Below are 25,787 nucleotides of genomic sequence, written 5' to 3'. Positions count from 1 at the left end.
CTCTGGCTGACTAAGATTTTCCTTACTTCTGTTTTAGAAGTTTTTCTACATTGTACCTAAGGTTTTGTTTGGTTTTTTTTTACCCCTATGTTTTCTCTTGCTGGGAGTTGGTAGTGTTGTTTGTACCTGCGGCTTGATGTATTTCATTTTTGGGAAAATTCTCTGCCAGTATTTCCACCAATACTGTTCTACCTCAGTCCTTCTCTACTCTCTTAGTGACTTCAATTACAAGCATTTAGATTTTTAAAAATCTTGCCCTAATTTTTCCTTACGCTTGTTTTTTCTAATCTCTTTGCTCTCTATAATTCAGCCTGGATGTTTTCTTCTGAGAATGTTCCGGTTCAATAATTCTCTCTTCTGTTGCATCAAATATATTGTTAAACTCATCTACTTTTGAAATAGTAATTTCTGTTATTGGATTTTTTTTTCTAGAATTTCCTACTGATTCTGTTATTTTTAGTTTCCAGTTCTATGCTAAAAATTTTTCTTGTCATTTAATTCCTTGACTATTTTAGTCAAGGTTATTTAAAAATCCCTGTCAGATAACCATAATATCTGGATCACCTAGGCCTGTTTTTATTGTCCATTTTTAATCTTAGTTTTGGGTCAACTTTTAGTGTTTGTATGCCTTGTTATTTTTGACTTAGTGCCTAGTATGATAGATTAAACATTGCAGAGGTAATTTAAAGCTATGTCTAATTTTTTCTTGATCCAGAGAGGATTTACTTTAACTTCTGGCAGCCATCTACATTGGGGGGAAACCACTTTAATCCAATCAGGGTGTGAAATAATTTGACACTAGGCTTTGGCCCCAATTAGGCTGGTTTATTTTGAAGATAGCCTTAATACTGTGTGTACCTTTGAAGTTACAACTGAAAGCCTGGGGTGTTTATCAGTGACCCTCCTTCTTGACAGGCCCTGAATCAAGCCAATTTTTATTCACCCAGTCCCGTGAGACTGCCAAAATCTCTGAATAACTTCTCAGCCTCTTAGCTGCTGCTTTCAAATTGACAACTGTTTTGAGGAGAAAAGTGGCTCCAAATGTCAAGTTATCACTCTGAGTTTCCTCTCCTAGAAGAGGACTTGTGAGAATATAAGATGTAAAATCTATGAAATCTTTATGTATTTATTTATTTATTTGGTTGTGCTGGATCTTAGTTGTGGCAAGCGGGCTCCTTAGTTGTGGTTCATGGGCTCCTTAGTTGCAGCTCACTGGCTCCTTAGTTATGGAACATGGCTCCTTAGTTGTGGCATGAGAACTCTTAGTTGCAGCATGCATGTGGGATCTAGTTCCCTGGCCAGGGATCGAACTGGGGTCCCCTGCATTGGGAGTGTGGAGTCTTAACCACTGTGCCACCAGGTAAGTCCCAATCTATGAAACCTTGACCTACACTACCAAACTGCCTTCAGTGGTCTCACTTTATACCCATACTACATTGTATGAGGTTGGCTGTTTTGTAGAGAGGTTCACTCTTGAGCAATGTATATCCCTGTTCCTTTCTTTTACATTACTGTTATGGTTCTTACTAAATTGTAGATATAACATTTTTACTCTTATTTAATAGCCCTAGAATTTCTCTATGTCATCTTCATTCTAGTGTTACTGAATTCTCTGTGGGATGTTTTTATTTTTTGACAGAATTCCTTTTTGTTTTTGAGACTTGCTTTTTCTGCCTGGGAAGATGAGCAGTAGTTTGAGTTTTTCTTTTAACCAGATAAGACTCTAGAATAGCTCAGTTATCTCTTTGTTATCATATATGTAATTGGATATGTACAGTTGCTTTTCAAAAACATTTCATTATTCAAGTGAAACGTTTATTCATTCATGTTAAATTTTTTATTTTATGCATATAAGTAGAATAAATTAGCTTGTCTGAAAGAAAAAATACCATTGTTCATATCAGGGCTAGCCACTTCATTTGCCTTCCTTTTGATATAAGGCCAAAAGTTACAGGAAAATACCTCATATAATACATGGAAATTCACTGAGCCAGGGCTGTTAATCTGCTATCAGACAACCTTCTGTAGTCATCTTTTTTTCTTCCCTGTAAGCCTTCCCATTTTTCCTTAGTAGGAAAATGACTTGAAACCTCTAAGTTGTGACTGGCTGAGAGTGTAGAGTGATGTACCAATCATTCTGTCAGTAGCCTTTGCATGGTCTTGATTTATAGAGATTGAAAAGACAAAGGGCTATATCACTTCTTTAAAAATGACAATTTTTCATTATTTAAGCTCTGATTTCTCTAGTTGTTGGAGTCTACTTGATAGCTCCATGCTACTTTACTTATCTTACTTTAGATTTTTGCTACTCTAAAGTTTATTAAACTTATCTTTAGCATTTCAGTTCTTCCAATATGCATCTATCTAACATTATCTATGAAAATTGGCACCTGTGTTTATAGTTGCCATTAACACAAGGAAAGACAAAGACCACATGATCACACTTTTTAATCAGATTCAGAAAAAGCATTTGACAAAATTCAACATCTTTTCACTATAAAAACTCTCAAAAAATAGGTAAAGAAGGAACATACCTCAGCACAATAAAGGACATATATGAAAAGCCCACAGCTAACACAATCAATGAGGAAAAACTTCCTCTAAGATCCACAACAAGGCAAGGATGCCTATTCTCACCACTGCTATTCATCTTAGTACTGGAAGTCCTACCCAGAGCAATCAAGAAAGAAAAAGAAACAGAAGGTGCAAAATTAGAAGGGAATAAGTGAATTATCTCTGTTTGCAGATGACATGATCATACAGGTAAAAAACCCTAAGAACACCACAAAACAAATTCAGTAAATTGTAGGATGCGAAAATCAACATACAAAAATCAGTGGCATTTCTGTACACTAACAATGAACTAACCAAAAGGGAAATTAAGAAAACGATCCCATTTACATTAGCAACAAAAGAACAAAATACTTAGGCAATAACTTAACCAAAAAAATGAAAGATTTATACACTGAAAACTACAAAACACTGGTGAAGGAAATTTAAAAAGACACAAATAAATGGAAAGACATTCCATGTTCATGGATTGGAAGAAGTAATGTCAAAATGTTCATACCAGTCAAAGTGATTTAGAGATTCAGTGCAATCCCCATCAAAATCCCAATGGCATTTTTAAACAGAAGCTGTAAAAAAAAAAAAATCCTAAAATTTATGTGAAACTACAAAAGACCCCAAATAGCCAAAGCATTCCTGAGCAAGAACAAAGCTGGAAGTATGACACTTCCTGACTTCAAATTATATTATAAAGCTAAAGTAACTAAAACAGTGTGGTACCAGCATTAAAAAAGACATATAGACCAATGGAACAGAATAGAGAACCCAGAAACAAACCCACACATTTATGGTCTACTGCTCTTCAACAGGAGTGCCAAGATGGGGAAAGGATAGTCTCTTTAATAAATGCTGGAAAAGTGGATATCCACATGCAAAAAATGAAATTGGACCTCTATCACACACCATACACAAAAATCAACTCAAAGCGGGTTAAAGACTTATTAAAGGTAAGACTCAAAACCATAAAACTCCTATAAGAAAATATGGGGGAAAACCTTCTTGACATTCATCTTGACAATAATTTCTTAGCTAACACACCAAAAGCACAGGTGAGAAAAGCAAATATAGAAAAATGGGATTACCTCAATTTAAAAAGCTCCTGCACAGCAAAGGAAACAATCAACAAAATGAAAAGGCAACCTACAAAATGGGAAAAAATATTTGCAAATCATATATTTGATAAGGGGTTAATATCTAAAATATATAAGGAACTCACACAACTCAATAGCAAAATATCAAATAATGCAAATAAAAAATGGGAAAGGACCTGAATAGACATTTTCCCAAAGAAGATATGTGAATGGCCAACAGGTACATAAAAAGGGGCTTAACATCACTAATCACAGGGAAACGCAATCAAAACCACAATGAGATATCACCTCACACCTGTAAGAACAGCTGTTATCAAAGAGACAACAATAAGTATTGGCGAAGATATAGAGAAAAGGGAACCCTGTGCACTGTTGGTGGGAATGTAAATTGATGCAGTGCTATGGAAAACAGTGCGGAGGCTCTTCAAAAAATTAAAAATAGAACTACCATATGATCCAGCAATCCCACTTACAGGTATTTGAAGGAAATAAAATTACCATTTGTTGAGTTATCTGCACCACCATGTTCATTGCAGCATTATTCACAATAGCCAAGATACAGAAACAAAGTGTCCATTGACAGGAATGTGAATGTGGTATTTATTTTATAAATACAGTTGATTATTGAACAGTGCAGGGGTTAGGGGTGCTGACCACCCACACAGTGGAAAATCAGCATATAACTTTATAGTTAGCCCTCCATATCCATGATTCCACATCCACAGATTCAGCCAAACACAGATCATGTAGTACTGGAGTATTAATTGAAAAAAATCCACCTATAAGTGAACCCATGCAGTTCATAACTGTGTTGTTCAAGAGTCAGCTGTATATATATATATATATATATATATATATACACACACACACACACACATATATATAAAATGGAGTATTATTCAGCCATAAAATGGAGTATTATTCAGCCATAAAATGAAGGACGACCTGCCATTTGTGACAACATGGATGGATGTTGAGCACATTATGCTAAGTGAAATAAATCAGACAGAGAAAGACAAATACTGTATGGTCTCACTTATATGTGGAATTTTAAAAAGCTGAATTCATATAAACAGAAATTAGAACAGTGTTTGTCAGGGGATAGAAGGTAGGGGAAATGGGGGAAATATTGGTCAAAGGATAAAAACTTCCAGTTATAAGATGAATAAGTTCTGGGAATCTTATGAACAGCATGGTGACTATAGTTAAAAATATGGTATTATATACTTGAAAATTGTTAAGACAGTAGACAGTGGATCTTAAATGTTCTCACCAGAAAAAAAAAAATAAGGTAATTATGTGAAGGATGTGTTAACTAATTTTATTATGGTAATCATTTCACAATACATATGAGTATCAAATCATCATTATGTAAGTTACACAATGTTATTTATCAATTATATCTCAATAAAAACCCCCAAAAGATAAAAAAAGTTGTATGCCTTAAATATATGCAATTATGTCAATGATATCTCAATAAAACTGTCTAAAAAAAGTGAAAGAAGAAATGGTTATAAGCAGATCCATACTACAAAAAACGTTAAAGGAAGCATAATTAAAATGGATGGAAATATAATTTATAGATCAAAAAATAAAACAAATAAACAAAAAGAACTAAAAAGCAAAGAAAAGCAGTGAAAATACATAAGGGTAAATATATAATATTTTTCTTATTTAAATTTCTTTTAAAAATTGATTATTTAAGCCAAAATAACTATGGAGTATGGGATTTACACCATATGTAGAAGTAAAATACGTGACAGCAGAAGCACAATGGCTGGGAAAAGAGAAATGAAATTATAGTATTCTAAGGCTCTTATACTATTTGTGAAGTGGTAAAATATAACATGAGGGTAGTCTGTAATAGGCTCAAGATGTATCCTATAAACCTGGAAGGAACCCCTAAAATAAAAGAGTTATAGCTAATCAGCCAACAATGAATGGAGATAAAATGGAATATAAATAATGATTAATTTCAAAGAAGACAGAAAAAGAAGAAAAAGAGAACAGAACAGTTGGGACAAATAGAAAATGAATAACAAGATAACAGAATTAATCAACCATATTAAAAATTACTTTAAATCTAAATTGTTTAAATGCCCAAATTAAAAGACAGAGATTGTCAGAAGATGAAAGAGCAAGCCTACTGCATGCTACCTGTCGATACAAAACATAATATTAAATATAAAGACACAAATAGGCTAAAAGTAAAAGGATTAAAAAAAGATATACCATGCTAACACCAGTAAAAGAAAGCTGGAATGCCTATGTTGATATTAGACATAGTAGATTTCTGAGCAAAGAATAATGCCATGGATAAAGAAGTTTATTTCATAATGATATAGACATCAATTCTATATTGGAAGAAGATATAACAATCCTAAATGTTTATACACCTAAAACCAGGGCTTCAAAATACATGAAACTAAAACTGATAGAACTGCAAGAAGAAATCAGTGAATCCACAATTATAGTTGGAAATTTTAACACCCCTTTTTCAATAATTGATGGACATAAAATCAACAAAAAAGACAATAGACTTAACACCATCAATCAGTTTGACCTGATCAATATTTACAAAACACTCCACTCAACAATAAATATATTTACCAAAACATTTACCAGGACTGACAATACCTGCTATAAAGCAAGTCTCAATACATTTAAAAGGACTCAAGTCATATAAATTATGTTCTTTGACCACTATGAAACTGAATTAGAAATCAGTAACAAAAGATATCTGGAAAATCATCAGAACTGGAAAAATCTGTAAAATATTTGGGAGCTAAATAATAGACTTCTTATTACTCAAGGATCAAAGAAGAAATAAAAATGGAAACTAGAAACTATATTGATGCCACAGCTAAGTGCTGAATCTTGGGCAGACTGTCCCTGGGAGAGGACTCAATCTAGCTATGCAGAGATAGCAAGGAGAGCCTGGAGTGTGTTCTGGTTGGAGCAGCGGTGGCCACTGTCAGCACACTCAGGAGTACACAGCAGCTCTCCCAGTGAGCTTAGCACTAGATCTGGGTCCTGGAAGAAGACTGCCACAGAGGCAGCCCAGATCTCAGGCAGCAGCTGAACCACCTCGATTCCTGCAGCCACAATACCTCAACCCCCAGCCCCAGCCTACTTCACATCACAGCTTTGCACTAGATTTAGGACAAACACAACAAAGAAAGGTAAGTGACCTTGGTGCTGCTTCTGATCAGAACCATGGACACCTACACAAGCGGTGCATAGGTCCTCTGTGACTGCACAGACCTCATTGCTTCAGCAATCACCTCCTTTGGGGCAGGGTGTGCACTCAAGGGCAACAGAGTCTGATTGAACCTGATCCTCAGGGCTTCTGCTCCAACAACTGGAAAGTAGACCCTGCTCCTGACAGGGCAGCAACAGCCATGGAGCAGAGAGTAAGTCCAGCCTCACAACCTACACAGGCTCTACACACTACAACAGCAACCACACCCCTATCAAGGGGATAATGGCCAGCACACCTTTAGGAAAGACGTGGCAAATGTCCATATCAAAAGCAGTCCTCACACCAAAAATGCTGGACACACAAAGTCTACACAGGGATGTTCCCACATAAAAACACCTCTTCAAGTGATGTTCAAAACCACAGCAATCAGACAAGAAAAACTGAAAGGGAAGAAGGTAAAACTGTCAGTATTGCAGAGGACATTATACTCTATATGGAGTCTCCACACAAAAACTATTAGAACTAATAAATGAATTCAGCAAGGTAGCAGGATACAAGATTAATAAAAAGAAATTTCTTGCATTTTTATACACTAATAATAAAGTAACAGAGAAATTTAAAAATCTTATTTCAAATCTCATCAAAAAGAATAAAATACTTAGGAATAAACTTAACCAAGGAGGTAAAAGACCTATATGCTGAAAACTATAACACAGTGACAAAGGAAAGTGCAGATGATTCAAAGAAATGGAAAGATATATCATGTTTTTGGATTGGAAGAATTAATATTGTTAAAATGGCCATAGTACCCAAAGCAATTTACAGATTTAATGCAATCGCTATCAAAATACCGTGACATTTTTTTCAGAACCAGAGCAAATATCCTAAAATTTATATGGAATCACAAAAATCCCAGAATTGCCAAAGCAATACTAAGGAAAAAGAACAAAAGCTGGAAGTGTAACTCTTCCACACTTTGGACTGTACTACAAACCTGCAGTAATCAAAACTGTGGTATTGGCACAGAAACAGACTTATGGATAAATGCAACAAGATAGAGAGCCCAGAAATAAACCCACACACCTATTATCAATTAATGTACGACAAAGGAAATAAGAATATACAATGGAGAAATGACCATCTCTTCAACAAGTGGTGTTGGGAAAGCTGGACAGCTAAAGCTGGATGTAAATCAATGAAATTAGAACATTTCCTCACACCATATGCAAAAGTAAAGTCAAAATTGTTTAAAGACCTAAATGTAAGACATGACACCATATAACTCCTAGAAGAGAACATAGGCAGAACATAATTTAACATAGGTTGTAGCAATATTTTCTTAGATCAGTCGCCCAAGGCAAAAGAAATAAAAGCAAAAGTAAACAAATGGGACATAACCAAACTTAAAAGCTTTTACACAGCAAAGGAAACCATCAACAAAATGAAAAGACAACCTATGGAATGGGGGAAAACAATTGCAAATGATGCAACCAACAGGGGGTTAATATCCAAAATGTATAAGCAGCTCATACAACTCAATAGTGAAGAAACAAAAAACTACATCCAAAAATGGGCGAAGACCTAAACAGACATTTTTCCAAAGAAGACACATTAAAAGATGCTCAACATTGCTAATTATTAGAGAAATGCAAATCAAAACCACAATGGGGAATCACCTCACACCTGTCAGAATGGCTATCATTAAAAAGTCTACAAATAATAAATGATGGAGAGGGTGTGGAGAAAATAAAACCCTCCTGCTGTTGGTGGGAATGTAAATTGGTGCAGCCACTATGGAAGACAGTACAGAGGTTCCTTCAAAACTAAAATTAGAGCTACCATATGATCCAGCAATCCCACTCCTGGGCATATATCTGGAAAATGTGGAAACTCAAATTTGAAAAGATACATGCACCCCAATGTTCATAGTAGTACTATTTACAATAGCCAAGGGATGGAAACAACCCAAGTGTCCATCAACAGAGGAGTGGATAATGAAGATGTGGTATATATATATATATATATATATATATATATATATATATATATATATATATACACACACACAATGGAATATTACTCAGGCATAAAAATGAATGAAATATTGCCATTGGCAGCAACATGGATGGACCAAGAGAATTTTATACTTAGTGAAGTAAGTCAGAGAAAGAAAAATAATATATCACATGTGGGATCTAAAAAATAATACAAATGAATCTATATATAAAACAGAAAGAGACTCACAGATATAGAAAACAAACTTATGGTTATCAAGGGGAGAGGGAGGGCAGGGGAGGGACAAATTAGGAGTATGGGATTAACAGATACAGACTACTACACCTAAAATACATAAGCAACAAAAATTTACTGTATAACACAAGGAATTCACTATCTTGTAATAATCTATAATGGAATATAATTAAAAATGAATCACTATGCTACACACCTGAAACTAACAAAATATTGTAAATCAACTCTACTTAAATTTTAAAAAAAAGTTATTTTGAAGTGAATGAAAATGAAAATAAAACACATCAAAATTTGTGGGATTCCACTAAAAGCTGTAGTTAGGGGAAATTTTACAGTGCTAAATGCTTGTATTAGAAGAGAAAATGTTTTCAAATCAATGATCTCAACTTCCACCTTGAGAAACTAGAAAAAAAAAAATGAAACCTGAAGTAGGCAGAAGAAAGGGAATACAGATCAGAATGGAAATCTATGAATAGAAAACCAAAGCAAAAAAATTAGAGAAAATCAATTAAATGAAACACTGATTCTTTGAAGCTCAACAAAATTGATAACTCTTGAGCAAGATTTATCAGGAAAAAGAGAGAAGACACATATGGCCATTATCAGCAATAAGAAATGTGACATCACTACAGATTCTATAGATACTAAAAGGATAATGGAATATTATGTATAATTTTACAACAATAAATCTGACAACTTAGATGAAATGGACAAATTCCTTGAAAGACACAAACTACTCAAGTTCACTCAAGAAGAAATAGGTAACCGGACTATCTTGACATCTATTTTAAAGAAGTAAAATCTGTAGGTAAAAACCTTCTCACAAAATAACTCCAGGCCCAGATGGCTTCACTGATGAATTCTATAAAATATTTAAGGAAAAAATAATATTACTTCTACACAAACTCTTCTAGAAAGTAAAGGAGGAGGGAATATATCCCAACTCATTTAATGAGTTGAGTATTACCCTGATACCAGGGCAGACAAAGACATTAACAGGTAAAGAAAACTACAGGCCAGTATTCTTCACAAACATAGATGCAAAAATTTTTAGCCAATTGAATTCAACAATATATGAAAAAGATAAACATTCTGACCAAGGGAGGTTTATTCTAAGAGTGTGGGGTTACTTTAACATTTAAGAAATAAAAAATCATATGATCATCTCAACAGATGTATAAAAGGCATTTGTCAAAATCCAGCATTCATTCATATATTCATTGCCACAGATCAAATATTCTGAATCAGAATCCTGTCAATCCTTTGTTTGAAACTTTCCCATTGCTTCCCATTGCCCATAGTGAAGTCTACATAGTCTGGTATTCAATGCTCACTGTGATCTGTCTCCAACCCTGACGCCTACAACCCTGTTATACCTCTTCATGCACTGCTCAGTACAGCCATGCTTATACTCATATCTGATCTTAGCTTTTCTGCCTCCTTCATTTTGTTTATGCTGCTCCTTTGTTCAGCCCTGGCTGTGAATTAGAATTACCATGGCATTTAAAACAAAAACCAAAATACGATGCCCAACTCCACTAGAAATTTTGATTCAAAGAGTCTGGTGTAGAGTCAGGACAATCCCCAGGTGATTCAATTTTGTGGGTAGAGTTGAAAACCAATGGTCTAGAATATTCTCAGAGACTCCAAATTTGCATATCCAAAATGTACTTATCTTTCCAAGATGTTTTCCATGATAACTCCTTCACAAAATCTTCCCAGACCATCTCTGCTGGGAAGAAAGCTATCCTCTGAATGCCTTATTACTTTACTTGCTTCTCTCTTGATCCTTACCTGAAGGTCTTCATGATCTGCTTGAGTAAAGTTTCTTAAAACCATATTCATAAGTTTTTTTTTTGAAGTTTTGCTGAAAATAAGTCATCATTTTTAACACGGTAAGTACTGTATGAATAATTTGATGAAGTGCTTTTAGATGGTTGAGAGAACACTTGGGTATTCACTACAATTAAGTGGCAAAAGTGGTTGATTTTAGGAAATCTGACATAAGGGGGAAAAGGTTTCCTTTATGTTTGACCCTTAACTTTGGCTAACAACTTCTTTTAGTCCTCAAACACCCTCTATCAACATATGCTTATCACTAATGGGCAGAAGACGTAAATATACATTTGTCCAAAGAAGACATATAGATGCCAAAAGGCACACGAAAAGATGCTCATCATCACTAATTATTAGAGAAATGCAAATCAAAACTGTGAGGTACCACCTCACACCGGTCAGAATGGCCATAACTAAAAAGTCTACAAATAATAAATGTTGGAGAGGGTGTGAAGAAAAGGGAACCCTCACACACTGTTGGTGGGAATGTAAATTGGTGCAGCCATTATGGAAAACAGTATGGAGATACCTCAAAAAAATAAAAACAGAGTTGCCATATGATCCAGCAATCCCACTCCTGGGCATATATCCAGACAAAACTATAATTCAAAGAGAAACATGCACCCCAATGTTCATAGCAGCACTATTTACAATAGCCAAGACATGGAAACAACCTAAATGTCCATTGACAGATGAATGGATATAGAAGATGTGGGGTATCTATCTATCTATCTATCTATACATCAGCCATAAAAAAAGAATGAAATAATGCCATATGCAGCAACATGGATGGACTGAGAGATGATCATACTAAGTGAAATAAGTCAGAAAGAGAAAGACAAATACCATATGGTATCACTTATATGTGGAATCTAAAGTATGACACAAATGAACATATCTATGAAACATAAACAAACTCACAGACATAGAGAACAGACTTTTGGTTGCCAAGGGGGAGGAGGGGTGGGGGAGGGAAGGATTGGGAGTTTGGGATTAGCAGATGCAAACTAGTATACATAGGATGGATAAACAACAAGGTTGTACTGTATAGCACAGGGAACTATATTCAGTATCCTGTGATAAATCATAATGGAAAGAATATGAAAAAGAATGTATATATATGTATAACTGAGTCACTCTGCCGTATACCTGAAATTAACATGACATTGCAAATCAACTATACTTCAATAAAAATTTTTTTAAATGTGTGTTTATTACTAAAAATTCACAATTTAATCTGTTGTTTGTGCAACAAGAAAAGCAGGGTTAAGTAAATGCATAGATGCGTCAGCTTGTATTTTAGTTCTAATATCAACTTTCTTCCTGATCAATTCTTTTTTTCTACAGATACTAATAACCATAAAAATGGATCAGTAAGTTGTAAGTCCATCTTTTTCCTTCTGTCTTGAACTCAAGACAGATAAAAAAGGCTTCTAAATCCATCTGATTGATTTGCCAATAATGAAAATTATCTTGAATAATTGAGTTAACTTTATTCGTAAGCCTTATGTAGTGCTGTTTTCTCTGGCATCTTTGAAGAATTAACTTTCCTTGTTTGGTTCCCTAGAAAGTTATATTGATTCCTTTTAACTGCCCAGAATATGAAACAGTTATATTTTAATGGATTGCTTAGGGTCTTAGAGGAGATCATGGATCTAACAACAGTTTAGAACTTTTATTTCCTACTAATTTATTACTCCTACCCCAATAGAAGATATTAAATAATTCAAATAGAGTATTTACCTGGATCTAGATTGGCCCACTTCTTCAAGAATCATAGAAAAGTGCTTCCACGTTTTCTTGGTGTGGAATGAGTGCACGACAAGTTTCTCTGAATCACCAAACAAAGATAGGAAATAATCCTCCCCTTCCCCAACCACAGCTGGCTGAGAAGCAAGCACCGGCATAGTGTGTTTCTTTGGAAGTTTGAAGTTGTTGAGTCCTTTCGAAGAAACCAAAGAAGGAAACAATACAGAGAGAAGTAAATAAAAGATTAAAAGAAACCAAAGCTACTATCTTTATTCTTTGCTTCTACAAAATGATATTCTTTATACATTTTACTGTCACAGTCAAACTAAGTGAGGATAGTTCGAAGCTTTAAACCAGTCTATAAAATCACCAGTAAGTGATTATTTTTAGTGACACTCAATTCCTAGAGATTATTGCAGCTATCTTAAACTATCAATTGTATCATCAGCAAAATTACAATTTAGCTGATTAAGTTGTACTACGAGCATCATAAGTTTTTGAGTAGGTAAAACATTTGAGTCTCTCAAATTTGGTACATTATATGTAAGTACAACTTTATTCTATTTTGTATTAGCTTTTCTCCCCAAATTGCTACTCATAAATTAAAGTCTCAAATGAGTCCTTTCCTACCAATGGTTTGTATTTGGCCAGGTAAAGACTTAAATTTCCTCTAATTAACTAAAATACTTTATTAAAAAGATAAAATAATGCTTAATCAGATTCTTGTAACCTCTTACTCTTTTAAAATTCTCAGTAGTAAGATTCAAATACAAAATAAGTTTCAAGACTTTGCATAGAAAGAATCATGCTGGATAAATCTAATTATGTATCTGCAAAGAGAGAGTAACAGTACAGACAGGCATCATGATGAAATAGATAGAGCAATGTGTCTTGGATTTAGACACATCTGTACCCCAGCTCTGTCACTTACTAAGCCAAATGATTTAAACCTTCCAATTCTCAGTTTTCCTGAAAATAAAATAAGGATAATACTACTTTGTGTGAGGCGATGTGAGAATTGAAGATAATATAGGTAAGTGTCTAGCACAGTATCTGGCATTTAGCAGGTACTCAATAAATGATAGCTATTATTGTAGCACAGGGACTTTGGTCAATGTGACCCTGAATCCAAAATCATCAAAGGATTAAGACAATCTAGAGTGTGCTTTATCTTCTTATGTCTTTAACAAAGCCAAAGCAATGTGAAAAGTGGAAAAAAATAAACATATAGTTCCTAAAGAGGATTCCTCAGAGTATTTTGTTTAGAAGAAATATTTGGAATTAAGTTAGTTCATTCCCATTCAAGTGAGTATTTCCTTAATCTTTAAATTCCTTTGGGGGAAGAGAATATATAGCATCCTTAATAGCTCATCCTGAGGGATGAAAATCTTTGTATTCTAAAAGGAAAGAAGACACATTGATTTTAGTTCCAGTTATTATCTCATCTAGAAAAGAAATGAACCAAATGCAACAAGTCTTGGTAGACTCAGCCATCTATCTACAGAGTCAGAACCTACAGTAACTGAAGAAGACTTCATCCCAGCACAACTCTCATCTTGCAAGGTGAAACCAGTATATTTGTTACCCCCCCCCAAATACTAGGAGCTTTCACAGTTCAACTCAAATATAGAACATATACCGTGATGATACAGTGCCAAAGGATGAGAAATATTACCTCCTTAGATATAAAATGTGTATTTTCACTTTTAAGCATATACATTTTGGTCATTGCTAAAGGTCATTGTGAATTTAGGAGGCTTCTTCAAAAAATGTATCTTAAGCATACAAACAATGAAGCACAGGGAATATGACAATAATGGCAGTAGATCAAAATCCTACATAACACTGTGTCAAAGGCTTAGGAAAATACCAGGAACAAAATGAAATGTAGATAGGAAGGAGCAAGGCTGTAAATGTCCACAGAATGGTAGAGGAAAATGAAGACATCAGGTAGTCATGGGTGTATTCGTGTTAACAATTTTGAAACCTGTTAGTTGACTGGTAATACAGACCCCAAATCTAGCCCATTCTATGAGAAGGTACTTAGAGATACATTCGGATTCACAACTAATTTTATTGAGCACACTTACTATGTGCTAGGTGATTTTCATAAATATCTCATTTAATTCTTAGGATAGCCCTGTGAAGTTGATATTTTAATCCCCATTTTGTAGGTGTGGAAAATGGGACTCAGAGATGCTAAATACCTTACTTAATGTCCCATGTTATTGGGACTAGAAAGGGGGTTTGAACCTAGGTCCTCTGTTTCCAAGGGCAGTGCTCTTTTCAGTAAACCTTGATAATATACCCTCAGAGTTCCCTAAACATGGTGAGGAACATACACCTCATAGTGTGAGCACTGCTGAGTGCATTGTTGGCAACTGTCAAAACTTTACTGCTGTTTTCATTTTCCTCTTCTCCAAATTCTTCATTGTTTTTCCCTTTTCTCTCCACCATTTTATTACCTACTTTATGTTTCTTCTTTCTCTTATCTACCCGTCTTTCCTTACTTAAGCCATAGTCTCCTAAAGCATAACATACATAAGACATTGTTAATCTTTCTGGTAGCATTCAGAGGAAGAGCAATTAATGCTATACATTAGAATTTTTAATCATTTAGCAATTCTAGAGCATCTAAGTGGTCAACCCATGAATTATTATGATAACTCAAGATATTTTAATCACAGAGATGATGTACTTGGCCACATATGTTTACGTGACTTGAATATGACTCCAGTGCTAGAATCAATGATGGGCAGAGTCAAGTTATTCTGCATATGACATTAAGAAATTAGTATTATTGGAGACAAATAATAAAACATCATTCTGGCTTCTAGGCACATAAAGACTATTGAACTATATGCTTTAAAAGTAGTCTAAAAAACTTGGTACATGTTTTGCTTACCCAAGCTGTCTTCTGATTGGGAGTGGCTCACTAGAGCAGGTTTAAGAGGCTTTGGTCCAGTTGTTGAAAAAGTTACTCCACTAACCTGAGGGCTGGACAGATAGTAACTGAGAGGTATTTCATTGGATAATGACCATGAACATGGCAGTGTAGTGGTATCTGAATCCGTTGACGTTGGAAAAAAATGTACTAAAGATCGCTGTGTCTCTGGGAGATTGTCACGTGTGTCTTCAATTCTGTGTACAAAAATTAGTATTATAAACAGTGAGAAAGTCAAAATGATAGACTGTGAGCACAAGAAGCATTAATTATCATTATTACTCAGGGTTTTGCTTTTCAAAGATATTATGCATCTAACACAAGCGCAAGAACGTCTTATATTTCTAGTTTTAACAATCTAAATAAAACCCTTTAGTGTCAGGTCATGCTTTCTCTTTTCTATTTAAAAATCAATAAACTCCTACTTCAGATAGTTTTTCAAAAGTGTAAATGCTGGGCTTCCCTGGTGGCGCAGTGGTTGAGAGTCCGCCTGCCGGTGCAGGGGACACGGGTTCGTGCCCCGGTCTGGGAAGATCCCACATGCCGCGGAGCGGCTGGGCCCGTGAGCCATGGCCGCTGAGCCTGCGCGTCCGGAGCCTGTCCTCCGCAACGGGAGAGGCCACAACAGTGAGAGGCCCGCGTAACGCATAAAAAAAAAAAAAAAAAAAAAAAAAAAAAAAAAAAAAAAAAAAAGTGTAAATGCTGAAAGAAGAAAATAAAAATTACTATATTCCACCAACTAAAACTTTTACCATTTCCTGCCATGCTTTTTATATTTTATTAAATTTTTTTAATTGAAATATAGTGATTTACAATATTATATTAATTTCAGGTGTACAACATAGTGATTCAGTATTTTTTCCTTCCAGGCCTTTTAATGCATTGTTTTTTTTTGTTTTTTTTTTCGGTACGCGGGCCTCTCACTGTTGTGGCCTCTCCCATTGCGGAGCACAGGCTCTGGACGCGCAGGCTCAGCGGCCATGGCTCACGGGCCCAGCCGCTCCGCGGCATGTGGGATCTTCCCGGACCGGGGCACGAACCCGTGTCCCCTGCATCGGCAGGCGGACTCTCAACCGCTGCGCCACCAGGGAAGCCCTAATGCATTTTTTTCACTCAAAACTGAGACTCTATAAACCATTTATAACCCACTTTTATCACTTATTATATTTCCCCTTTCCATTAACATGAAAACCATGATTATCATTCCTGTTTAATATGTAATGGTTTACTATACTTTTTCCTTTAATTTCTCCTGCTGCTTAACTAATTTTCCTGTATTTATAAAGATTCTAGAGTTAATGTGTGCTTTCGAATGCACTTTACAAATTAATAACTATAAATACAGCTCACATGTGTATGTTTGTGTGTATCTGTGTATGTGTATGTCTGAATGCTGAAGGGACTAGCACAAAAGAGGGAGAAGAAAGACTTACTTTCCAAGTATTATTTTTGTAAGTAAATCCTACTATATGAATAAAGATTTTCCTTTCTTTCTTTTTTATAAATGTAAAAGTATAGTGTGCAATCATTTAAACAAAATCCCTAAACTACAGTACACTTATTTTACAAGTAAAACAATATTCTCACGGAGTAGCTCATGAAAAGGCTTATGACAACTGCATTTTATGAGTCACACTGAGGCTCTTCTCAGTAACTTCAAAGCACTCCATGTGTGTGTGAATGTGTGTGTGTTTAATGCTTGAATTGTGAACAAAGTCCTGGGGTCCAACCCTTTAGCTCTCTGAAAAACCAGACACTTGGCCAGCCCAAGCCCTGCCTTCCTGGGGGCCAAACGTCTATCCACTATAAGTCAGGAACTAAGTGTTTTGCCTCCAAGCACTGTCTCTATTTTGATCTCTTTGTTTTCCAGAGTTCCTATAATGTTATTTTAGCCAGTCTTCTGTTCTTTGTTTTTGTTTTTCCAAATCTTTCCATAACGGAACAAGGGCCTGAAGCTTCCTAATCTGCCATCTTGCTGATGTTACTCTCAATCTCTTTGTTTACCAGGAGGTATTCACAATCGTTTTGTTCTATAATTTGTAAGTTCCTTCATCAGAAATATTATATCTGGAGAGCTCTGTATTCAAAATCAGAATTCTCTAAGTGTGCCTCTCACAAGGCACAGATATCTCAGGCAATTTTTAAAAATAATTAAATGGCATTGGCTTTGGAAACGGCATTATTATTAGCCCAGAGCTTATCAAGCTTGAGCACGTGCCATTCTACTGACTACCCAACCACTCATCTCTGTCAAAAACCTCTAACCCATGAAGATATGCTCTTGAGAATGACTGTGGTGGTAACGAAAAGGAGACTACAGAGGTCTATTGTCAAATGACAAATATTTCATCTCTGTCTAAACTGATACAGATCATATGACATAATTTTTCCCTGACACTGTCTAGAATAAGCAGGAAAAGGACCTTTCTCTTTCAAAGTTCCTTACATCTGGGTTTCATTACAGACAACTGGCTACATCTTTTCAGCATGTTCATTTTATAAGCTCTGAATTTTTTTCTTCCACTGGTAAAACAATAGCATTTCCAAATAAATTTAATTCCACAAAAGATTCCCAATAAGCCTTTGCAAATGTTGTGATCAAAGAACTTCAGTTTAGGGCCACAGGGGATTCTTGTTTTTGTAGTCGAATAAGAAATTTCTAATGGCAGCACACACCGTTGGAAGAGCTGAAACATTTCAGGAAGAGATAAGCGTGATGTAGCCCATTGTCTGAGCCCTGCACTCACCCACCTATTAGACTCCTTTTGGAAGATGAGAGATTTTCTTCCTAGTGCTTAGTGAGGTTTCCCTTTCCCATGTGGAATTTTCCAAGCCCTTACTTGGTATTTTGCTCCCTCTGTAATTGATTAGCACTAAACCAGAGGCAGTTATAAAAGTTCAATTCCAGCATTTCAATGTTATTTCAACGCTGCATTGGTAATACTGACAACAGTTATTTCTCAGATGACCTCTAAGAACAAATATTTAAAAAATAGACTTGAGGGAGATTGGTTCAAGATGGCAGAGTAGAAGGACGTGAGCTCACTCCCTCTTGCGAGAGCACTGGAATCATAACTAACTGCTGAAAAATCATCGACAGGAAGACAGTGGAACTCACCAAAAAAGACACCCCACATCCAAAGACAAAGGAGAAGCCTCAATGAGACAGTAGGAGGGGTGTAATCACAATAAAATCAAAATCCATAACCACTGGGTGGGTGACTCACAGACTGGAGGACACTTACACCACCGGAGTCCATCCACTGGAGTGAAGGTTCTGAGCACCAAGTCAGGCTTCCCAACCTGGGGGTCTGGCAATGGGAGGAGGAATTCCCAGAGAATCAGACATTGAAGGCTAGTGGGATTTGATTGCAGGACTTGGACAGGACTGTGGGAAACAGAGACTCCACTCTTGGAGGACACACACAAAGTAGTGTGCACATCAGGACCCAGGGAGAAGGAGAGGTGACCCCATAGGAGACTGAAGCAGACCAACCTGCTAGTGTTGGAGGGTGTACTGCAGAGGCAGGGGTTGGCTGTGGCTCACCATGGGGACAAGGACACTGGCAGCAGAAGTTCTGGGAAGTACTCCTTGGCATGAGCCCTCCCAGAGTCCACCATTAGCCCCAACAAAGAGCCTGGGTAGGCTCCAGTGCTGGGTCGCCTCAGGCCAAACAACCAACAGGAAGCGAACCAACAGCCCTACCCATCAGCAGACAAGGGGATTAAAATTTTACTGAGCTCTGCCTACCACAGCAACACCCAGCTCTACCCACCATCAGTCCTCCCCATGAGGAAACTTGCACAAGCCTCTTAGATAGCCTCATCCACCAGAGGGCAGACAGCAGAAGCAATAAGAACTACAGTTCTGCAGCCTGTGGAACAAAAACCACATTCACAGAAAGATAGACAAGATGAAAAGGCAGAGGGCTATGGACCAGATGAAGGAACAAGATAAAACCCCAGAAAAACAGCTAAAGGAAGTGGAGATAGGCAACCTGCCAGAAAAACAATTCAGAATAATGATAGTGAAGAAGATCCAGGACCTCAGAAAAGAATGGAGGCAAAGATCGAGAAGATGCAAGAAATGTTTAACAAAGACCTAGAAGAATTAAAGAACAAAGAGAGATGAACAATACAATAACTGAAATGAAAAATACACTAGAAGTAAACAAGAGCAGAATAACTGAGGCAGAAAAATGGATAAGTGACCTGGAGGATAGAATGGTGGAATTCACTGCTGAGGAACAGAATAAAGAAAAAAGAATGAAAAGAAATGAAGACAGCGTAAGAGACCTCTGGGACAACATTAAATGCACTAAAATTCACATTATAGGGGTCCCAGAAAGAGAAGAGAGAGAGAAAGGACCCAAGAAAACACTTGAAGAGATTATAGTCGAAAACTTCCCTAACATGGGAAAAGAAATAACCACCCAAGTCCAGGAAGCACAGAGAGTCTGAGGCAGGATAAAGCCAAGGAGAAACATGCTGAGACACATAGTAATCAAACTGACAAAAATTAAAGACAAAGAAAAATTATTAAAAGCAACAAGGGAAAAATGACAAATAACATACAAGGGAACACCCATAAGGTTAATAGGTGATTTATCAGCAGAAACTCTGCAAGCCAGAAGGGAGTGGCATGATATATTTAAGGTGATGAAAGGGAAGAACTTAGAACCAAGATTACTATACCTGGCGAGGATCTCAATTCAGACTCAATAGAGAAATCAAAAGCTTTACAAACAAGCAAAAGCTAAGAGAATTCAGCACCACCAAACCAGCTCTACAACAAATGCTAAAGGAACTTCTCTAAGTGGGAAACACAAGAGAAGAAAAGGACCTACAAAAAGAAACCCAAAACAATTAAGAAAATGGGAATAGGAACATACATAGCAATAATTACCTTAAATATGAATGGATTAAATGTTCCAACCAGAAGACACAGGCTTGCTGAATGGATACAAAACCAAGACCCATCTATATGCTGTCTACAAGAGACCCACTTCAGACCTAGGGACACATACAGACTGAAATTGAGGGGATGGATAAAGATATTCCATGCAAATGGAAATCAAAAGAAAGCTGGAGTAGCAATACTCGTATCAGATAAAATAGACTTTAAAATAAAGAATGTTACAAGAGACAAGGAAGGACACACATAATGATCAAGGGATCAATCCAAGAAGTAGATATAAAAGTTATAAATATATATGCACCCAACATAGGAGCACCCTAATACATAAGGCAAACTCTACCAGCTATAAAAGAAGAAATCGACAGTAACACAATAATAGTGGGGGACTTTAACACCTCATTACACCAGTGGACAGATCATCCAAACAGAAACTTAATAAGGAAACACAAGCTGTAAATGACACAATAAACCAGATAGATTTAATTGATATTTATAGGACATTCCATCCAAAAACAGCAGATGACACTTTCTTCTCAAGTGCACATGGAACATTCTCCAGGATAAATCACATCTTGGGTCACAAATCAGGCCTTGGTAAATTTAAGAAAATTGATATCATATCAAGCATCTTTTCCAACCAAAACGCTATGAGATTAGAAATCAATTACAGGGAAAAAACATAAAAAACACAAACACATGGAGGCTAAACAATACATTACTAAATAACCAAGAGATCACTGAAGAAATCAAAGAGGAAATCAAAAAATACCTAGAGACAAATGACAACGAAAACATGATGATCCAAAACCTATGGGAAAGGGCTTCCCTGGTGGCTCAGTGGTTGGGAGTCCGCCTGCCGATGTAGGGGACGCAGGTTCGTTCCCCGGTTTGGGAGGATCCCACGTGCCACAGAGCGGCTGGGCCTGTGAGCCATGGCCGCTGAGCCTGTGCTCTGCAACGGGAGAGGCCACAACAGTGAGAGGCCCGCGTACCGCAAAAAAAAAAAAAAAAAAAAAGAACAAAACCTGTGGGATGCAGCAAAAGCAGTTCTAACAGGGAAGTTTATAGCAATAAAAGCCTACCTCAAGAAACAAGAAAAATCTCAAATAAACAATCTGAACTTACACCTAAAGGAACTAGAGAAAGAAGAACAAACAAAACTCAAAGTTAGTAGAAGGAAAGAAATCATAAAGATCAGAGCAGAAATAAGTGAAATAGAAACAAAGAAAACAATAGCAAAGATCAATAAAACTAAAAGCTGGTTCTCTGAGAAGATAAACAAGATTGATAAAACTTTAGCCAGACTCATCAAGAAACAGAGGGATAGGACTGAAACCAATAAAATTAGAAATTATAAGAAGTTACAACAGACACCACAGAAATACAAAATATCATAAGAGACTATGACAAGCAACTCTATGCCAATAAAATGGACAACCTGGAAGAAACGGACAAATTCTTAGAAAGGTATAACTTTCCAAGACTGAACCAGGAAGAAATAAAAAATATGAACAGACAAATCACAAGTAATGAAATTGAAACTGTGATTAAAAATCTTCCAACAAACCAAAGTCCAGTACCAGAAAGCTTCACAGGTGAATTCTGTCAAACATTTAGAGAAGAGCTAACACCAATGCTTCCCAAACTCTTCCAAAATTTGCAGAAGAAGCAACACTCCCAAACTCATTCTACAAGGCCACCATCACTCTGATACCGAAACCAGACAAATATACTACAAAAAAGAAAATTACAGACCAATATCACTGATGAATATAGATGCAAAAATCCTCAGCAAAATAGTAGCAAACAGAGTCCAATGACACATTAACAGGATCATACACCATGGTCAAGTGGGATTTATCCAAGGGAGGCAAGGATCCTTCAATATACTCAAATGAATCAATGTGATACACCATATTAACAAATCGAAGAATAAAAACCATATGATCATCTCCATAGATGCAGAATAAGCTTTTGACAAAATTCAACACCGATTTATGATAAAAACTCTCTAGAAAGTTTGCATAGAGGGAACCTACCTCAATATAATAAAGGCTATTTATGACAAACCCACAGCAAACATCATTCTCAATGGTGAAAAACTGAAAGCATTTTCTCTAAGATCAGGAACAACACAAGGGCATCCCCTCTTGCCACTATTATTCAACATAGTTTTGGAAGTCCTAGCCATGGAAATCAGAGAGGAAAAGGAAATAAAAAGAATACAAACTGGAAAAGAAGAAGTAAAACTGTCACTGTTTGCAGATGACATGATACTATATACATAGTATCCTAAAGATGCCACCAGAAAACTACTAGGGCTAATCAATGAATTTGGTAAAGTTGCAGGATACAAAATTAATGCACAGAAATATCTTGCATTCCTATACACTAACAACGAAAGATCAGAAAGAGAAATTAAGGAAACAATCCCATTCACCATTGCTACAAAAAGAATAAGATACCTAGGAATAAACCTACCTAAGGCAGTAAAAGACCTGTTCTCAGAAAATTATAAGACACTGATGATAAAACCAAAGATTACACAAACATATGGAGATATACCATGTTCGTGGATTGGAAGGATCAATATAGTGAAAATGACTATACTACCCAAAGCAATCTTCAGAGTCAATGCACTCCCTATCAAATTACCGCTGGCATTTTTTACAGAACTAGAACAAAACACCTTCTAGACACAAAAGACCCCGTATAGCTAAAGCAATCTTGAGAAAAAAAAAATGGAGCTGGAAGTATCAGTCTCCCTGACTTCAGACTATACTACAAAGCTACAGTAATCAAGACAATATGGTACTGGCAGAAAAACACAAATAGAGATCAATAGAACAGGGTAGAAAACCCAGAGATAAACCCACACACCTATGGTCAACTAATCTATGACAAAGAGGCAAGGATATACAATGGAGAAAAGATGGTCTCTTCAATAAGTGCTGCTGGGAAAACTGGACAGTTACATGTAAAAGAATGCAGTTATAACACTCCCTAACACCATACACAAAACAAACTCCAAATGGCTTAAAGACCTAAATGTAAGATCAGACACTATAAAACTCTTAGAGGACAACATAGGAAGAACACTCTTTGACATAAATCACACCAACATCTTTTTTGACCCACCTCCTAGAGTAATGGAAATGAAAACAAAAATAAACAAATGGGACCTAATGAAACTTAAAAGCGTTTGGACAGCAAAGGAAACTATAAACAAGATGAAAAGCCAACCCTCAGAGTGGGAGAAAATATTTGCAAACGTATCAACAGGCAGAGGATTAATCTCCAAAATATATAAACAGCTCATGGAACCCAATATTAAAAACAACAAACAACCCAGTCAAAAAATGGGCAGAAGGCCTAAATAGACATTTCTCCAAAGAAGATATACAGATGGCCAATAGGCACATGAAAAGCTGCTCAACATCACTAATTATTAGAGAAATGCAAGTCAGAACTACAATGAGGTATCACCTCACACTGGTTAGAATGGGTATCACCAGAAAATCTACAAACAACAAATGCTGGAGAGGGTGTGGAGAAAAGGGAACACTCTTGCACTGTTGGTAGGAATGTAAACTGATACAGCCACTATGGAGAACAGTATGGAGGTTCCTTAAAAAACTAAAATTATAATTACCATACAACCCAGCAATCCCACTACTGGGCATATACCCAGAGAAAACCATAATTCAAAAAGACACCCCAATGTTCAATGCACAGCTATTTACAATAGCTAGGTCATGGAAACAACCTAAATGCCCATCGACAGATGAATGGATAAAGATGTGGCACACATATACAATAGAATATTACTCAGCCATAAAAAGGAATGAAATTCAGTCATTTGTAGAGACGTGGTTGGACCTAGAGACTGTCATATAGAGTGAAGTAAGTCAGAAAGAGAAAAACAAATATTGTATATTAACGCATATATGTGGAATCTAGAAAAATGGTACAGATGAACTGGTTTGCAAGGCAGAAATAGAAACACAGATGTAGAGAACAAATGCATGGACACCCAGGGGGGAAAGCGGGGGGTGGGGATTGTGATGGTGGTGAGATGAATTGGGAGACTGGGATTGACATATATACACTAATATGTGTAAAACAGATAACTAATAAAAACACTTTAAAAAAATAGACTTGAGAGCTTCCCTGGTGGCGCAGTGGTTGAGAGTCCGCCTGCCAATGCAGGGGACACGGGTTCATGCCCCGGTCCAGGAAGATCCCACATGCCGTGGAGCGGCTGGGCCCGTGAGCCATGGCTGCTGAACCTGCGCGTCCGGAGCCTGTGCTCCGCAACGGGAGAGGCCACAACAGTGAGAGGCCCGTGTACCGCAAAAAAAAAAAAAAAAAAAAAAATAGACTTGAACTGATCAGTAAACACAGGGCATCTAGATCTAAAGTAACATTAGCCTTAAACTGTGTATATTCAATATTAGAGATCATTTTCTAGAAAACATTGGAAAACCAATGCTAATGCTTTATTTGATAGAATGATTTACATTAGTAGTAAAAAAAGAGTTGTAGCTTTTATTTAACATCCTCACGGACATTTCCCAAACCAAAATTCTCTAGCAGTTCTCTGTCCCCAGGTTAATAAAGTAGTTTTAAAGAAACTGTCTGCCAATTACCTTAAAGAAACAATTAACATGCTAGATATGAGCTTTGGAATCTCAACCAGGTCTGATATGATGGAGATCTGTCTAGGTGAATTTTTACATTACTCAAAGACTATACCTTATAAAACGGTGGTTGGGGAAATTGTATGTTATCATTAACTAATTTTAGGAAATTTGTAGACTTGATTCTAGTTCTAACTTTTTATAAGCTGTTTTGAAACAAAGAGGTCAAATACTCCAACCTCAACTTCTAAAACTCATTTGTGCCTTTCTTACTGTGCTTGATTTTCCATTTTATCTTCCTGCTCATGGACTTCACTCTGCAGGACCGCCGAAATTTCCTGAGTGGCTTGTGTGTCTTTCATCTTGGCTGGAAGAGAAGTCTCTTTTCTTTTCTGGGAAAACAAATCATGACATTAGTCAGTGAATAGAGCTGAGTTTCAAGGCAGATTTTCTTTTTTGAGTGACCTCACTTGTTAATCTAACTACCTTAAAGCACCTGCCAGACTTCATGATTTCTTAACCAAGCTGGGGCCAGAACCAGGATTCTAATATGAATATGTAAGCACTGATATAGCCAATACTGATATTG

General features: G+C 36.4%; 1 protein-coding gene across 1 annotated transcript in view; it reads right to left on the bottom strand.

The window, feature by feature from the left end:
* Window positions 1-25,560, bottom strand: part of LMNTD1 (lamin tail domain containing 1) — a 43,210-nt gene extending 17,650 nt beyond the window's left edge. The window contains exons 1-3 of the mRNA XM_065888198.1: window positions 25,472-25,560; window positions 15,602-15,837; window positions 12,691-12,889 (exon numbers count right to left, since the gene is read on the bottom strand). Coding sequence (XP_065744270.1) covers window positions 12,691-12,889; window positions 15,602-15,837; window positions 25,472-25,560 — 524 coding nt within the window. The remainder of the gene's footprint in view (window positions 1-12,690; window positions 12,890-15,601; window positions 15,838-25,471) is intronic.
* Between the last annotated feature and the right edge of the window lie 227 nt (window positions 25,561-25,787).

The sequence above is a fragment of the Phocoena phocoena genome, chromosome 11 (genome assembly GCF_963924675.1).
Source record: "Phocoena phocoena chromosome 11, mPhoPho1.1, whole genome shotgun sequence".
Taxonomy (NCBI): domain Eukaryota; kingdom Metazoa; phylum Chordata; class Mammalia; order Artiodactyla; family Phocoenidae; genus Phocoena; species Phocoena phocoena.
This window is presented reverse-complemented; position numbering and strand designations above follow the sequence as displayed.